Below are 19,399 nucleotides of genomic sequence, written 5' to 3'. Positions count from 1 at the left end.
CAGTCAGGAACTGGTCCAGCTCCCTCTTGAAGGCAGAGAGTCAGCACCCACCTTAACCAGCCGGCAACGTATTCCAGAGGGTCACAATTCTCTGGGAAAAGATAAGCAGTCACAGAGAGACGGGCAAAAGCAAATTTAGGACAGTTGCCAGGAAGTTCTTTGTGCAAAGAGTGAGCAACACTTGGGATGGAATTCTGAGTAGAATCGTGAAGGTGTAAAGCCTGGAATAATCTAAGGGACAGTTTAATGCTTTGATGGAAAGTTTGTGGGTTTAGTCTAAGTGGATGAGGTGTGGTGGGTGCCGACTTTCTGTATACCTTCAAATGGGAGCTGGACCGATTCTTGATTAGGGCAGAGATCACATGATCTAGAAGGTAAATGTCTTTATAGATAACATTTGGTCCATGTGATCTACTGGACTGGTTTCGATCGCCTGAGGAGGGGGGTCGAAGAGGAATTTTCCAGAATATTTTTTCCCTTATTGGTCCTGGGTTTGTCTCTTGTTTTTGGGAGATTACATGGCTGAAGTTGGGGGGGGGGGGGAATAGTGTCATGATGCTCCAGCCATCTTGAGTGTAGGGCAGGCTAAAGACCCAGCTGGTCTTTTCCTGCCCGTCAATTTTGTATGTTTCACATGGGCCAAATGGCTTTTCTTCAATAATTGGCTTGTGATCTTCTGCTGCATATCAAGGAACATACTTTTCATTTTCTGTTTTTTTTTACTGGGTATCTATGGTTGTAATTTTACATATTTATTTTGTAGATTTATAACGTGGATTCCATGAACCATAATATTCAGCTCCATTACACAAAATCAGTCCCCCACCATATGTTGCGTTGAAGAATGCCTTGAGTCTGGCAAAGCAAAGTGATAGTCTTATTTTATTGTCATTGCTCAGTCACTTGCAAGCAAAGGGCGCTGCAGCAATAACTCGCTGCAGTGACTAACATTCATTAATAAGCCTTCGCCAGGAAACGTACAATTACCAATAATTGTCTTCCCTCATGTGCAAATTGGAACTTAATATGACTGGCATTGGAAAACAAAAATATCAAACTTTTAAAAAAAAAAATTTGGTTAAATTTTCAATAAAATTGCCTCTCTTTCAGTGTTATTTGTTTCAAAACTCCAGCTGTACTAACATCTGATAAAGAGAAACAATTAGTGTTAATTGGACACTTAAGCAGAGAAAAGCTTTCATTTTGTGAATTATGACTGAAGCGTGAAAACAGCAAGGGCCACGAGGTAAATAACAAGCCTGGAACTGTTCAGGTTTCTCTCTCATTCTCGTCTTGTGGCTCTCTGCCTTGCTGTCTCTTTCCCTGTCTTTAAATGCTCCTCAAAACCTACCTCTTTGATCACTTCTTTAGTCACCTAATTTTCTCTCCTTAGGTTCAACCCTCTTGTTTGGTGCCTTGGGGCATTTTATGAACAATGCAATGGACATGTAAATTGTTATTGTTTTATAATATATATATATGATTTTAAATTTTGTTTTCTGCATTTTTCTCTAACTGTTTTCTCAGTAGTTTAATCTTAATTTCAGATAATATAGATCAGTAAGGCAATTAGACAGACAAATGGCAAATAAAGTTTAATACTGATAAATGTAAAGTGCTGCACATACCTCAGAAAGGTATATAAAGACTAGAATAAAATTAGCACTGGGAGACTTAAAAAGGGCACTGGGCGTTCATAATATTTATTTTCAATGTCTAGGCAATATGGTGAAGCAATTAAAAAGCAGCAAGAAACTACAACAACTTGCATTTATATCAAAGTTTTTAACTCAAAGGGCTTCACTAATTGAAATAGGCAGGAAAATGGACACTGAGCCAATGAGGGAGAGATTAGAAGAGGGACCAAAAGTCGAGTCAAAAAGATGATCTTTAATTCCACGTAGCATGGCCAAAGGTGTAGAACATTGCACGAACATTCAGAACTCTCTGAGCTTAACACCCAGCACCCAGTGTGGAGAACAGCTGGATTCAGAAAGCTGTTGGAACTGGACTAACCAAATCCTTCCTTTGTCCACTATTGCAGTGAAGGAATTACCCATTTATTGGAAAATTGGAAACAGAGAAATTTCAAATGAAGACATTAGCATATTTGTTACTGACATCACACCATGCAATTTCAATTTTAAAGTTGATATCTTTTGAATCATTCTACAGTCTATATTTTTTTTTTGCTTTTTCCATGATGATCTTAGTGACAACAACAACTTGCATTTATATAGCGCCTTTAACCCATTAAAACGTCCCAAGGCGCTCAAGGTTCCATTGTACAAATCACAAGAACTACTCTACTCACACTTTCAATTTAACTAAACAAGTGAACAAAATAATTAGCAACAAATTGCTTTGATAATTACTCGTGTTTTCAATTTTGATGAAAAATTTGCCTTGTTTATTGGGCATAACCCCAGATATACTATCTGCATAACATGGGCTGAATCAAACACAAGATCGATATAATTCTGTGCAGATCGACCCAACAGGCAAAGAAATAGCTAGATTCCCGTCCAAGGGGTTTACACAGCAGACTTCCCTTATAAATCAATATAGTGCCATATGGTGCACTTATCATTTGAGCCATCAGAAAGCTACAGAGCATGTAAATTATAACCAATTAAGATAATTATTATGGAAGAAAGCAATTAAATTACAGTCAGAATCTGAAAAGGTCCCACCATAAGGCAAGATAAAATCATAATCCAAAGCCTTGTATAGTGCTATCAGATTCACTCAATGCTACAAAGACTGTGCTTCACCTTCAGTTGACATTCAAAACAAGTATGAATTCATTCTAATACAGCATGGACTTTAATTGAAAGGCTTATGAAGTGTATAAATCCTTGGCCTTTCACTTAAGCAGAATTTATTTCTTAGTGGAAAATGCACTGCACTATGTCAGTCTTGTGAGTACATATTGAAGGAGCCGGGCTCTAAGTGGAATACCAGCTTTCACAACAAACTAATTGTGCAGCCACTTTACAGAGAATATTATTGAGTGTTTGGTTTTGAAGCGTATGGCAAAGATGAAAGAATTTCAGCTCTGAATAATATAACCTATTGATATGTCAATTCCATCATCAATCAGCACACTCCCATCAATACTTGTTTGAAACCTTGGGTGAGGTCAAAGGCTTTGAAATTACATTGCACAAATGCTTAAATTTTGTGTAAAATTAATTTCTAGGTTAAAATAGCAGACAAAGGAGTTTCATACAAGCACATTAAGTATTTGTATGTTTATGACTCATACAGCATATTTCAAAGCCAAGAAGAAGAACGTAATATATGTATTGAGGTTGGGGATGTAAGATTTAGTTGTCATATGCAGTGTCCTGTCTCCGCTATATATTTATAGAAATACTAATAAATTGGCCATGGCATTGCCTACTGTCAGTTGAATGTAATTTTTTTTATATAAAGGAGATGACGACAGAGTTGGGAGAGAAAGTTCTGAAACTCCCGCCACCTACTGGCTAAAGCCTGAAACTACATTGTTACACGCAACTGTTTACATATGGGATGTGTGTTCCAAATGTTTACATAGGCAGTTTCAAGTTTAAATGTTGACATACAAGTGTGAACAAAAACTGTGGCAATCGGAAATTGTACAGGATGTATGCTCATACACAATATTTTTAATAAAATGTAGATACTCACCCCTTATTCCTGACAGGTGGTGGCACCAAATAGCCTGCATGTTAGTCCGCATTTTTAAAGGCAGGAAATCGCGATTTTATGGAGGAGTAATAATTCTAATTTAAAGCTCTCATCCATGAACGTTACGATGACATCATGTACTAGCGATGTGAAGTGAATGATGATGTAACACTAGAAATCAAGAGCTCAAGAAATGGTTTAACTGAAGCCATGAGTATTGATCTGGCAGCTCTAATCTACAAGCTAAATAAAATTTACAGTGCTACCCACACAATCTACAGGAATTACATTTACCTCTAAAATGTTGAAAGCTCTCAGGCGTATCACAACGGTAGTCCTAAGAAAGTGTCTTTAGATCTGAAACGTTGATTGACTGACTTCTGTTTCTCTACAGATGCTGTCTGACCTGATGAGTATTTACAGCTTCTACCTGTTTTTGTATCATAGCAGTCACTCTGAATTAGCTGTATCTGCTTCTCAACTGAGGAAATCTTGTTTCAAGTGCTGAATGAACCAGATGGGAGGAGAAAAGAGTGTGTGGGGAACACCACCTAGTGGTGTGACTTTTAATACCATATTTTTAAAAAACAATGAACTTAAATAAGTATAGGGGTTTCCATGGATTAACACTATGAACAGATCGGTACAGAGTAGTTTACAAAAAAGGAACAAATTACAATATGTTACATTTAATAATACTCTACTTTTTCTGATGATGTAGCACTATCCAGTTTGGGATACATTTTGAGATATGACATGTGGTAAGTGCAGCAGGCTTGGGAGGAAAAAGGAGACTTTGGACCTGTGATTTCCAAAGGTCTCCACCACTGGGGGTTTTCCTTGCCTCATGTCTGGATCTGTTGTAGATCAATTGATAGAGATTGATTGCTATAATTTGTCAACAACTCCATGATTGTTGTATCATGCGACTACCAGGATGGTAGAAGGCAAACTAGATGGATCTTGGTCTTTTTTCATTTACCATTTCCTATGTCCAGTCACGTGGAAACTATAGGTTTAGAACATAAGAACATAAAGGTACCTTGTACTGGGAATCAAGTTTCACCAACAAGAAGGAAGGGTTGAAATGTTTCCCCCATTCACAGTCTGTAGAGTGTAGTCCCTTGTTTAACTACCGTGAGTTAAATTTGTCCAGGTTATTGAGACATTAGTAAATAGTTAATGAAGTGATACAGCTTGATTGTCTGCTGAGATGGTGTTAGTCGCTGCATTCCAACATCATCACTCTGATTTTAAATACTGTGCTTCATAAAATATTTAAGGAACCTTATGGTGAGCTATCTACTGTGAAGTGGCCATAGTGAAGGACTGTATAAGTTTTATTCCAGTATAGGTGGCCTTCAACCAACCAGATATTTGTCCTTGATCTAACATAGAATTAGAGCCATGATGTGTCACCAGTCTTCCAGTTGTGTGTAGATTGTTTCAGCTGTAGTCAATGTAGTCTTTAAGAGATCGGTGCTGGGATATGCTATTTTATTGGTGAACTGAATACAGTATTGTAAATAGACAATCTAAATTTATCAATGATTAGCTGGGAACAAGATGCTGTGAGGAAATGGATTTTGTTGAAAGGAGATTTACAATTATTTGGTAACTGTGGGTAGAGAGAAAGATTAGCTTCAGAGGTCAATGTCCAATCAGTATGAAATGCCACTTGGATGACACTGATTTCCATTTTTATGCTGCAATAGTATGGCAAGAACTGCCCAATCCCTCTAGTCTTCTGATCTATTCCCACATCCTAAGACATTGTACTCATTTTAGCCACCTCAGAAGGGTGAAAGATTGAGTGAATCTACCAGGATTCAAACTCAGGAACTTCTGGCCCCAAGTCCAGGAGTCAATTGACTGAACCATTCAACATTACTGGGTGGTGAATGGAAAAATCAAATACAAAAGAGTGTGTTCAATGCCAGAAACTGCTAGATATAACTACACAATATCTTTAAATGAGGTGTAGCAGGGGAAAAGAAATCTAGATATGCTAGTTGACTAAGCAATAAGAATGTTGACACATTATATGACAGCATTTGGCAAATAGAAATATCTTACATTTATATAGTGCCTTTAATATGGAACATTGTCCCTAGGCACTTCACAGAGGTGTGAGAAAAATGGACACCAAGCCATTAGTGAGGCATTAGATCAAAAGCTTGGTCAAAGAGATGGGTTTTAAAGAGGGTTTTAAAGATGGAGAGGGAGGTGGAAGGCTTTCGGGAGTGAATTCCAGAAAAGGTGTATAACTAGATCTACATGTCCAAGGAAAAGATAGCCTGGATTCCCCACCCTATAGTGTGAATATAGAGAACAAAGTTGAAATTGAAGTTTTAAATAAAGACCAGGTGAAAGGATCAAAAGGGAGCTCAATACAGCAGTTATGGTCTTCAAGTGTTGGGGTCTGAAAAGTTAAAGAAAAAACAGAAGGGTACTTCAGATTATGCTATAGTCACCTGTCACTTTAAAAGCATGAAAATAGTTCCCATCGATAGCCTAATTGGTAAGTCCTCTGCATTATTAAATCACCCCACATTTGATCCCCAGTCTGTTCTGAGGGAGCTGATTTGTGCTGGGGCAGCAATCACAGCCTCATAATTGGCTTAAGTGTACATGATGTGGAGATGCCGGTGATGGACTGGGGTGGACAAATGTAAGGAATCTTACAACACCAGGTTATAGTCCAACAATTTTATTTTGTTGGACTATAACCTGGTGTTGTAAGATTCCTTACATAAGTGTACATGGGCTGGGAAGGTGAAAATGAGCCAGGCTCCCTGCCTTGATCACTTTCTAGTGACTCCTGCTGGAAAATACGTATGTTTGGCAGTTGGGTTGCTCATGATCCATGGGTAAATTGATACTCATTGCCTATTCTCATATATAAAGTATGGCTGCTTGGGTAAAGTACTGAGGAGCTACAGGTACTTGTGGAACTATGAACTCAGTGACTTCAGGTGAGGAGGAGAAAATGTGTGTAAAAAAAAGTAAGAGCAGGAAAATGGCTCTGCAAATGTACCCAGTTTTTTTTCATTCTTTTGCTAAGGGAGCTCCTGTGCGCCTAAAACCTAACCTGACCATTGAGGAAGAAGCATTTCCACCAAGCCTGAGAAAACCCTTTTTGACATCGTCTGTATACACTGCTCCTAATGAATACACAAAAGCACAAAAGGGGAAAACGAAGAAGGCTTCAAAAATTCCTGAAGGTAAGTTGAGAGAATAGAAAAGGATTCTTTTCAATGAGTTCTAAAATGTTCTTTTCAGGTGCTGGTTGGAAGAGAACTCTGTTTAGCCAGCTGAGTAAAGCAAGTTAACATCGACCTAATTCACACACAAAGCCGTCATTTGCTTGCTGCATGAAAGAGTTTGTTGACAAATTTTGAAGTCTAGTTGATAAATTAGCCATTGAAAAATGTCAACAAAATGGCTGCCGTGTTAGCTTGTGGTAACATTCATTGATCAATTGGTGTCTGTAGCTGGCATTGCTCGTCGGATTTTCTGCTTCCACTGTACAATAAAGCTTGTGACGTTCTAGACTCATGAATTTGAGATTTGCCAACAAACGACAGCACAAAATATTAACTACATCGTTAGAAAAATTTGACCTAGTGTTTGTTAAATTGATTTAGTACAAATTAAGGAGGCAACATTACTAGCTTTATGGAAAACTTATACATTTTACATAGAAAATAAACACTCCATGAAGTATTTTGTTTATTAAATATGCTCCAATCATTGTCAATCATTTATGGTTAGTAGTCCACAGAGGCAGGTTTTCCCTGTACTGTGTTCATTCAACTGTGGATTAATAAAGTCTAAATTTGAAGGATGGGCTTGCCATGTAAAAGTTTCTTGCAAGCCACTTTATTACATTGTGAAATCTATCCTGCTTTATTGTCAACTGCACCACAAACTGGAGACATTGAAACTCAGAGCAGGCTATTTTTGGTTGTTCCAAAAACATGGCAGAGGTAGATTTAGAATTTCCTCCCATTCTTTTTATACTACAAGTTTTTACAGTGAACCCATAGAAAGAAATACAGAAACAATTAAAGAAAGATTTGCAATTACATAGCACCTTTCATGACCTCAGGATGTCCCAAAGCGCTTTACAGCCAATGAAGTACATTTTGAAGTGTTGTCACTGTTGTAATGTAGGAAGCTCTCACAAACAGCAATGTGATAATGACCAGATAATCTGTTTTAATGATATTGGTTGAGGGATAAATATTGACAGGATAACTCACTTGCTCTTCTTCGAAATAGTGCCATGGGATCTTTTATGTCCACCTGAGAGGGCAGACAGGGCCTCGGTCTAACGTCTCATCCAAAAGATGGCACCTCCAACAGTGCAGCATTCCCTCAGTACCGCACTGGAGTGTCCACCTAGATTTTGTGCTCAAGTCTCTGGAGTGGGACTTGAACCCACAGCCTTCTGACTCAAAGGCATGGATAAACCTTACAATTAACATACTGGAGAAGGCACCACATGGATCTGATATTGGTGTGATTCTGTCAGCGTAGTATAAACTCACACTGGTTTCACATTTGAGTTGTTTTCTTTCTGTTGGAAATAGAATAAATTCAGTTATAGGAAAAGCAAAGCCAGTAGGACAATAACATGAAAATCTCTTGTACCAAAGGGCTACAGTACTGGACTAGCAACCCAGAAATCATGAATTTATAATCGCACTATGGAAAATTGTGAAACTGAATTTAATAAAATCTAGTTATTTGTGGGCTGGTACCAAAAAAGAAAAATGACCATAAAAGCAGCCATATTGTTGTGGAAACCTAACTTATTTACTACTGCTCTTCAGGGAAGATCAGCACTTCTATCTGGGCTGGCCTACGTGACTACAGTCCACTAATGCCTTCCGAAGTGGCCTACCAAACCACTCCGTTGTCAGGGCAATTTGAGATGGGCAATAAGTGTGGCTTTACCAGGCCATTTCCTGAGATGCACTTTCTAATTTTACTCTTAGACATATCCTAAGTCAAAGAACTCCCACACCTTCTACTACAAGGACTACTACAAGAAAGACTACAACTAAGCTAAGATTGACTTTAGTGTCAAAAATACCATTTATATATCCTTAATTTCCAAAGAAACATCCTTAATTCGATTGACCAACCTGAGTGACATGTTAGAAGGGTTCAGCCCTTTTGGTGTCAATCACCTCACACAGCCATATTGATAGCCCTCATGATCTCCAAGTTTATGAAGCACTGGCACCTGGATATGCCAAGTTGCTTGTTTACTCCAGACCAAGGTGTCGGTCATCAGTAAGTTGTGTGTTCATGTCCCACTCCAGAGACTTGAGCATATAATCCAGTGCAGCACGGAGGGAGTGCTGCACTCTTGAAGGTGCAGTCTTTCAGGTGCGACGTTAAACTGAGGCCCTATCTACCCTCTCAGGTGGATGTAAAAGATCTCAAGGCACTATTTGAAGAAGAGCAGGGGAATTCTCCCAGAGTCCTGGCCAACATTTATCCCTCAACCAACATCTAAAACAGATTATCTGGTCATTTATTTTAGTGTTGTTTGTGGGATCTTGCTGTGGAAATTGGCTGTTGCGTTTCCTACATTACAACAGTGTAATGCACTTCAAAAGTACTTAATTGGTTGTAAAGCACTTTGAGACATCCTGAGGTTGTGAAAGGCGCTATATAAATACAAGTCGTTTTACTTGTTAGCGTCTCAGCTCTTTTTCACAAAGGGTCTCACATAGGTCCAGATAAGGTAGGACATGTTTACGTTCCTCCTTAATGGGCCTTCTCCTGGCATGTGTTGGTGATGCCTTGTCTTCTATCCCTGATAAGAAATGTTTTGTTTATAAAAGTTTTCATAGTTTAATTAGCATTAGCCCTTTCCCAGCATTCAGTCTGACTACTGACTCCATTTTGAGGGCAGATTTAAGGCAATTCTTAGGGCATTTCTCCTACATGGTGGAGGTGAACCATCTTAGCAATTGCTTTACAACTTAGTTGAGTAGGTTTCCTTCATCAAAGTACATCAGTGAACCGGTTGGGGCGTTGCAGAAATCTAGCACAGTAATTTTTAACCTGATTTATTGAATTTCACAACTTGCCATGGTGGGACATGAACTCATGATTTTTGGGCTACTAGTCCAGCACCATAACCACCACACTACCATAGCTTCTATGGTTAGGATTACACTACCAACCATTCCATCCATCTGTGCCACTGGATTATTCTTATTCAAAGTCTGCTAAATAGGCTGGTATCTCTTTCAATTATTTATTTGAAGATATTTAACCATTGGAAATGCAATTCAAGCACTCTTACCAGAAATCAAGCACTAAAGTAGGAAGGACTGAGGGGGCAGCTCAGTGACTACAAAATATAGCAGATTGAATTTAATTAAGACAAGTAAGCGCATGGGAAGAAAAAATGGGTGAGATACATATTCCATGGACAGTGTTGAAGTAGCTACGGATGAAGTTAAGAGATCTAAAGTTTTCAGTAGGCTCAACATGACCAACCACTGCAGAGGAACAATCAACAAAACAAATAGTACATTGAACTATATAGTTAAACAGCAGGGTACAAGTCAGAGGAAATAATTCTCGGTGCTCTGGTCAAAGTATCGTGTCTAGTTCTGACCACGTGACATTCAAGCACTTGAGGCAGTTCAGTGAACAGCTAAGAGACTGATTCCTGGAGCTAGAGGGCTGAATTATGAAAAATGACTGGAGAAATTTGAGCTTTTCGGTCTTTAAAGGAGCTGATTGATTGCTTTCTTATACACTTCAGTAAGGTCAGTTAACAATATAAAAAGATAGATGTGGAACACAATTCAAACAAACCTAAGGTAGTAGGGCAGGTTCAAACAGGTGAAAGGCAAATTTAGGACTGATGTCAGGAGTTTCTTCATGCAGAGGGTGATCAACACAGTTTGATCTTTTGGGTATAGTAGCATAGGCAAAGTCATTTAACACTGACAGTTGTGCAGAAAGTTTAGATCCTTCAGGATACATTTTGCTCAGATCAGCTATGACAGGTCTGATAGTTTGAAACTTTAATATTTTTTTATCCTCTTCCCTCCCTTGAAGTGACAGAGGAGTTAGATGACAACAGTGATCATGACTATGAACAGATAGAAGAAGGATTTTCCCTGATGGCATTGCACAAAATGAACACATGGTCATTCTAGTATTCACAAAACAAACTGAGCAGCCCGGTGGGTAAGTAGATTTATTACAACATGAAAATAAATCTGAATGTACAATGAAACAAGAAAATGGTGGACTTCTACAGCAGGTCTGTTGACATCTGAAAAGAGGCAAACTAATATTTATGGGGAAGACCCTTAATCTGAACTGGTTAAAAAAAGGAAAGCAAAAGAGCCTTAGAGGTACAATTACATGTACTTACCCACAGTTCTGATGAAAGGACATCGACCTGTGAGATGTTGCATGACCTGCTGAGTATTTCCAGCATTTTCTGTTTTTATCTTAGATGCACAATGTCTGGAATCTAGATCTCTGTTGAATCACAAATGCATAACCAGCTTACAAACAATATTATGCTCTGATTTTTTTCCTGCACATTAGACACCAGAGGAAAATATACCCAAAATACAAGTAATCTGAACATTGTTATAATGCAGGCCATGTCATCATTCATTCAACAATTCAGTCAAAATAATACAACAGAACACACAGAACCTTAAAGCCATATACAAACCAATCCAACTTCTGAAATGTGTTGTTAGTTGCAGGTGAAATTTGGGAGGATTAACATTAAAAATTGGATAATAGAGGAATACTTTCACAACACAGTTTAATATTTCAAAGTTATGGTAGGGTTAAGTGCATGCAAAAGAGGGAATGAGAAAGGCTTGTGTGGAGTTAACAAATCAGATTCAAATAAAAATACAAGCAATATGTTTGACTTTACTTAACTGAGTGACATCAGAGGGCCACAGCCATGTTTGGAAACATAGCTCAAATAACTGCTGATGGTGATTCTTTTACTATCTTCTTAAGTGCACCAAGGTAAACAATAGCCAGGAGTGAATTATAACTGTATGTGGAATATGAGGATACAAGACCTGAGCTTGGGCAAGACCTACTGTAATCCCTCCACACTCATTATAGGTTGGCCTCCTCCAAAGGGGTCAAGGGACTGTGATGTCTCAGTCTTCCTCCAGTTTGGGTCTGTTCCCTTGTATTATGTGCCATCTTGTTGGTCAAGCAAAGAAATAGCCTTGTTGTAAGTTGTAGGGGCATATACACAGTCAGAGTCACAGACATGTGCCCTCTATTACAATGTTTCCCTACGTTATGATAGTGACTACACTTCAGAAGTGCTTCATTGGTTGTAAAGTGCTTTGGGGCATCCTGAGGTCATGATAGGCACTATATAAATGCAGGTCTTTCTTTTTTCCTCCTGGATGGATGCCACTCTGGATGCCAGCTTACAACTAGGTTGTGTTACAATGATTTGATATCTGAAGCTCTTGAAAGATGTCAGTGTGCAAGGCTTTCAAATGTAAACTGCATCTTGAAAACATGCCCTACTGAGATATGGGGTATGCATGAAATGAATGGAACACCTGTAAAACTACATGAGGACGTGGCATTGGTGAGCAGTAAATGTGGAGTGAGTTGACAGGCTACACTTTGTGCCATGCAATCTTGCGCCATCTATTTGCTACATGGCACTTTTGGGTAGTCTTACCGTTCCGATTCTTTAAAATATGCCATTTACTCCCACATCAGTTCCCAGGTAGTGCATGCTCACCACCTCCTGCCAGGCATGGTGCATTACCATACACTAGGGAGGGTGCCCTGGAGTCCCAAACAGTGCAACCCTCCTCGCACCTGCTTAATGCGGAACATTCAGTTCTCAAACATCAGATATTCCATCATTCTGGAATTCCCTCCCTAAATCTCTCTACCTCTCTCTCTCTCCTCTTTTAAGACCTTCCTTAAAACCTACCACTTTGACCAAGCATTTGGTCACCTGTCCTACTATCTCCTTATGTCTCGGCGTCAAATTTTGTTTGATAATCATTCCTGTGAAGCGCCTAGGGACTTTTTACTCCATTAAAGGTGCTATATAAATGCAAGTTGATGTTGTTCACAGGCTCAGCTTCTTCCTTAACAATAGGTTTGCTTTTACTTTGTTTTTGCCAACACTTCGGCTCCCTCCTGTTGCAGCCATGGCAAAGCTCACTATGACTGCATTCTGCAAAGCCCCTTTCAGGGCCAAGCTGGCATGCACAATTTTGCATCGCTATGGAGTGAGCTCCTTGTGCAAGGTGCAATCCCTGCAGAGAACTCTGGATTCTTAAATAAAGATACTCAAAATTAAATGCCCTGCCTAATATTTATCGTAAAGATGCACCTGTGACGAATGACCACTTGGGTGAGGTCGGCACCTGAGGAATATACCCTAACATGAGCGAGTGACTATTTTCAAAAAGAGGGAAGGTGAGAAAAATGGAGGAAGGAAAGCCCTATTTTCACACACAAAAAAACCCTGTTATTTTCCAAAAGGTCATTAAGATCAGATAAAAAATTATCAACTGTACAACATTGAACAAGAATGTGAATAGCATCTTCTCTCTCATTAAACCAAGAGCATAATGGGAGATTCAAATTAAATCTATTATTCAAGAAATCGTTATATGGTCAATAGATCTAACAGTTTAGCATGTAATTCTTCTGCTCTGTTACGTGTGATATAACAAGTTAATATCGCCATATAAATTAGCCTGGAGAAACATTGATTAAGGACAAAAGATCAAACTTGTTGTTAAATTACAGAGTCTTGTTAACAGATAAGGCTGGTGGCGTAGTAATAATACCAATATTGTACCATAAATGAGTCTTATAGTAAAATATTACCTTGAACTGTATCAAAGGCAATGCATTTTCTTTGAAGCTGCAGGAAATGTTTAATCTATTTCAAAATTCCATTAAATGCACATAAATCTGTAACAAGAATTGTCATTATCAATCAATTTCTCAATATTTTATTAAAAATAAAATGTTTGCATTACTCCCAATGAGTTTTTTTTATTGAGCAAGCAATGTTTTCTATAGACCAGTTTTCAGAGTATAGAAAATCTAGACAAACTAACTGGAAGTTTGTCAGGATTACATTTTTTTTTCCCCACAATGAATAAGAGGAAGCCTCACTCATAGGAACATTGGAACAGGAAAAGGCCATTTAGCTCTTCGAGCCTGTTCTGCCATTCAACAAGATCATGACTGATCCGTGACCTAACTTCATATGCCCACCGTAGCCCCATATCCCTTAGGTTAATAAAATCTATCAATCTCAGATTTAAAATTAACATTTCAGCTAGCATTAACTACCGTTTGCAGAAGAGAGTTCCAAACTTCTACCACCCTTTGCCTGAAGAAGTGTTTCCTAACTTCAATCCTGGAAGTCCTGGCTCTAATTCTTAGGCTATATCCCCTAGTCCTAGACTCCCCAACCATCAGGAAGAGTTTTTCTTTATCTACCCTATCAGTTCCCCTTAATACCTTGAAAACTTCGATCAAATCACCCCTTAATCTTCTAAATTCCAGGAAGCAACCCTAGTTTGCGTAATCTTTCCTCATAATTTAACCCTTGAAGTCCAGGTATCATTCTAGTAAATCTACACTGCACTCCCTCCAAAGGCCATATGTCCTTTGGAAGGTGCGGTGCCCAGAACTGAACACAGTACTCCAGATGTGGTCTAACCAGGGCTTTGTATAGCTGTAGCATAACTTCTCCCCCTTGTATTCTAGTTCTCTTGATATAAAGGCCAGCATTCCATTAGCCTTTTTGATTATTTTCTGTACCTGTCCATGACATTTTAATGCTCTATGTTCATGGACCTCTAAGTCTCTTTGGACCTCCACTGTTTTGAGCTTTTTACCATTTAGAAAATACATTGATCTATCCTTTTTAGGTCCAAAGTGGATGACCTCACAATGCCTACATTGAAATACATTTGCCACGGTTTTACCCATTCACTTAATCTATTAATATCTCTCTGTAGTTTTATGCTTCCAGCTACACTGCTCACAATGCTGCCTATCTTTGTGTCATCAGCAGTCTTGGCTATGTGGCTCTCTATCCTAAATCATTAATAAATACAGTAAATAGTTGAGGCCCCAACACCCACCCTTGTGGGACACCACTAGTCACATCCTGCCAATTTGAGTACCTGCCCATTATCCCTACTCTGTCTCCTGCTGCTCAGCCTATTTCCTGACCAGGTCAATAATTTGCCCTCAATTTCATGATTTGCCCTCAATTTTAGCTAACAGTCTCTTATGAGGGACTTTATCAAATGCCTTCTGGAAATCCATATAAACAACATCCATAGACATTCCTCTGTCCACTACTTTAGACACCTCTTCAAAAAAGTCAATCAGGTGTGTCAGGCATGACCTACCCTTTACAAATCCATGCTGGCTCTCTGATCAGCTGAAAATGTTCAAGGTGTTCAGTCACTCTATCATTAATTATAGACTCTAGTAATTTCCCAACAACAGATGTTAGGCTAACTGGTCTATAACTCCCTGGTTTCCCCCTCTCACCTTTCTTAAATAGCGGAGTGACAGGTGCAATTTTCCAATCTAAAGGAATGGTTCCTGAATCGATTGAACTTTGGAAGATTAGTTAGGACATCTGCAATGTTCTCATCTACTTCCTTTAAAACCCTAGGATGGAAACCATCTGGTCCTGGGGATTTGTAACTCTTCAGTGCCATTATTTTCTTTATTACTGTTAATTTGCTAATGTTAGTCATGGTGCGTCCCCAGCCCGGATTCAAAATTAGTTTCCTTGGGGTGTCCAGCATGTTATCCTCTTCCTCTACTGTAAATACTGACGCAAAGTAATTATTTAACATGTCTGCCATTTTCTTATTTTCATTTACAATATCACTATTATCATTTTTAAGGGGCCCACATTGCTCTTGACCACCCTCTTTTTCCTAATATAATTGTAAAAGAAGTGTTGATTTTGCTATCCCTTGCAAATTTCTTTTCATGTTCCCTTCTTATAGCTCTTACTTTGTTTTGTCACCCTTTGTATCTCTCCCAGCCATTAGGATCTATGCTATTTTTTGCATATTTGTGTGCTTTTTCTTTTAGTTTTATGTTATCCCTTACCTCTTTTTGGCAAGTAGAGCTCTTGCCCCTTAAGGTATAAACTGGTTCTGTATCACGTTAAATTCTTTTTTGAACACCTCCCACAGATCTTCTATTGTTTTACCCAGTAACAGATTTGCCCAGTTTACTGTGGACAGTCTCTGTCTCATCCCGTTGAAGTCGGCCTTACTTAAATTTAGAATCTTAACAGCTGTTACAGATTTCTCCCTTTCAAACAACATTGAACTCAATCATATTATGGGCGCTATTAGATGAATGTTTACGCACCATTAGGCTGTTAACTAAAACTGGCTCGTTACTCATTATTAAATCTAATATGGTGTGCCGCCTTGTTGGTTCTAGGACATATTGTTGTAGAAAGCTGTCTTGAACACATTCAAGAAATTTGCTACCTTTCTGAGCTCGCCTGCTTATCCCAATCTATATGAAAGTTAAAATCCCCCATTAAAGCCAATCTGTCTTTGCTACATGCTTGTCTAATCTCTGCATTTATACGTTCTGCCACTTCACAGCTGCTACCAGGAGGCCTATACACAACTTCCACTACAGTCTTAAATCCTTTTCTATTTCTTAATTCTACCCATAAAGTCTCCACTGCCCACTTATCTCTCGTTATATCCTCTCTTAACATTGAAGTAATTTCATCCTTAATCATTAAGGGTACTCCTCCCCTTCTACCAGCTTCCCTAGCCTTCCTGTAGACCTTATAACCTGGTATATTCAGTTCCCATTCCTGACCGTCTTTCAGCCATGTCTCGTGTTGTACCCTCTAAGTTGAATTTGTGCCTGCAAGTTATTCAATTTGTTCCTTATACTATGTGTATATATGACATTCGCTTATTTGGGCCACACACCCTAACCTGTCCTTCTGCTCTAATGTTTTTCTCACATTTCATATTTTTCTCTCTCCCAATTTAATTACCTTACATCTTTTAGTTTTCCCTTTACCTGGAGTGCCTAAAGCATCATTTCTGACTATTACTCTAATCTCTTCCTTTGTTTCTTTTAGAATTATTATTGATACTACTTTTTCCACCTGAACCCCCTCCCCCCATTTGCTAGTTTAATGTCCTTGTGACCACCCTATTTATCCTTTCTACTAGGGCCCAGTTCAGGTGGAGCCCATCCCAACGGTACAGTTCCTTCCTGTCCCAGTACTGGTGCCAGTGTCCCATGAAATGGAACCCCTCCTTCCCCACACCACTCTTTCAGCCACATGTTCACCTCCCTAATCTGCTTATCCCTACGCCAATTTGCACTTGGCTCGGGTAACAATCCAGAGGTTATAACCATTTAGCTCCTGGTACTCTCTGAACAGGACCTCTTGCCTACTCTTTGTGGTACATGTTGCGACCAACAACATAGCAATGACTGGATCCCCCCCTCTCGAATATCCTTTCAAGCCAGTTTGAGATGTCCTTCACCCTGCCACCAGGTAGGCAACACACCATGTGGGACTCTCAATCCTACTTACAAAGGATGCTATCTGTCCCTCTAATTATTGAATCCCCTACAACTACCACATCACACTTCTCCTCCTCCTTCCCCTATGGACAGCCTCCTGCTCCAAGGTGCCATGGTCAGCATTCTGGCTGTTCTTCCAACAGTCTTTATCCTTATCCTCAAAGGTAGCAAGTGCATTGTACCTGTTGGCTAGGATCAGTTTCTACAAATCCTCAGTCTCTATCTCACCTGGGTTACCGTTATGCTGTACACTTTCAGCTACACCAACCCCATTATGATCCTGCACCTCTCTACGAGGTGTGACAGAGGTCTGGAGCAAACTGTCCAGATACTCCTCCCCCTTCCTTATGTGTCAGAGTGTCTCCAACTCACACTCCAGCTTAATGACTCTGAGCTGGAGCAACTTGAGGTGGAGACATCTACTGCAGATGTGATCACTCGGGACAGTCTTGCACTCCACAAACTCCCACATACTGCAGTCCCAACACACAACCTGCTCTGCCATATCTTAGTTTATATTTATTTATAGATAATTACTTTTTAGTCTGTTTTGGCTTTTTGCTTTTTAAAAAAAATTTAGTACCTCCTTCCCACTCTCACCAAATTCTCAAGTTCACAATCCATTCTGTTCACAATATGCACTGTGCTTCAGCAGATATCTTCTAATTTATCCACCTTTTGAGAAACACCAGTTACAACTGCTCAATCAGCTTCCAGCTCACAGTAATTACCCCCTATTCAGGCAATCACTTACAGTTGATCGACTGTTAACTGCTACTGACTTGCAGTTTCTATTAACCATTAACTAACTTGCAGTTTCATGGAAAGTCTAGAATAGTGAACCATTTATTGGAGAAATTCAAACCTTTCATAATGATGATAGAAAGCAGGAACTTGACTGTTATTGATCATCATAGCAACACGCATCACTGTGAATTGGAGCTAGTCCTGTCCAAAAGCAAAAGGTTGCTTTCCCCAAAGGTGAAGTGTTTGTGTATGTTTCAGTTGAATAAGTATAAACTAACCAGAGAGGCAAAGCCAGCTAGGTTTTAGAATTATTTCCTGAATAAGCACCAAAGAGCTTCTTCACGCAATTACCCCATTTATACTGGCGATCTGCTACAAGTATGAAACACCAATTAAAGCAACACTGGTATGGAACCAACAACGTAAATCCACAGAACGTCCAATACTGCCATGAAACTGATTAAAATCACTTAACTCCAATGCAGTATAAACAAGGCTGCAAACTTTTACAAAACTACTGAGCAAATAATTAACAAATGTTTTCTTGCTAGTTGTTATATTTTTACACTCCAAAATAAGGGGTGTGATTCAAGCACTGATGAATGACAAGCCAAGTATTAGGGTTTTACTATGCTATTGATTAATTTTATTGATTCAGCTGATTTTGGTTTTGGAGACAAGCCAGACCTACACCCAAGTCTGACCTTGGCACAACTGAAATAATCTCTAACTCACCCAACTCTAATCCCGAAATCCATAAAACTTCTTGCTCTGGTGTTGGACTTCATAATTGAACCAACAATTTGACAGACTTATAATGATATGTATATAAGTTATTTTCTTGGCTGTTGAGTTTCCATATTACCTGTTCATTATTGCAATATTTCACAACCATCTCAGAGATAAGTACAGGAGAGGGAAGGCAATTGGCCTCTCTAGTTCATTCTCCCAAAGAAATCTACAGACCCCTTCACAGTATATTATGACCTCTGGAGTACACCACTTCCAGCCCTTCTCCAATCCAAGCAATGCCAATTAACCCTCCTAATCTCTCTCCCTTTTACCTCCTTGCTACACTTTCTGCATTCCTCATGCATTTCCTTGGTATTGTTAGCCCTAACTTTATCATTAGCCACTTTTGTAAGTTTCAGTTTAGTTTTAATTTATTTATTCATGGAACTCTATTCTTTGAAGCAACCCTCTTTTGTCTTAAAGGAATAGATATATTTTATACTCTACGCATCTCCTATTTGAACATTCCTCACTGCTGATCCATCATCTGGTTTGCCAACTTTTCTGTCCAGTTCATTTGGCCCATATCCCTTCTCATCACATTGAACTTTGGCTT

The 19,399-nt window shown here is 39.0% G+C and overlaps 1 protein-coding gene across 4 annotated transcripts in view; it reads left to right on the top strand.

Annotated features, from left to right (window-relative positions):
• themis2 (thymocyte selection associated family member 2) overlaps nt 1-19,399 on the top strand; it is a 78,784-nt gene that overhangs the window by 34,165 nt on the left and 25,220 nt on the right. For 3 of the 4 annotated variants that reach the window (XM_068006785.1, XM_068006786.1, XM_068006784.1), the window contains exons 5-6: nt 6,740-6,899; nt 10,771-10,902. In XM_068006785.1, coding sequence (XP_067862886.1) covers nt 6,740-6,899; nt 10,771-10,871 — 261 coding nt within the window. In that variant the 3' untranslated portion in view covers nt 10,872-10,902. The remainder of the gene's footprint in view (nt 1-6,739; nt 6,900-10,770; nt 10,903-19,399) is intronic. The other variant, XM_068006787.1, reaches the window with a different exon arrangement.

This window comes from Heptranchias perlo, chromosome 26 (assembly GCF_035084215.1).
Source record: "Heptranchias perlo isolate sHepPer1 chromosome 26, sHepPer1.hap1, whole genome shotgun sequence".
In the NCBI taxonomy this organism is placed as follows: Eukaryota; Metazoa; Chordata; class Chondrichthyes; order Hexanchiformes; family Hexanchidae; genus Heptranchias; species Heptranchias perlo.
Note: the sequence above shows the minus strand (reverse complement) of the source record. Positions and strands in the feature narration are given on the sequence as shown.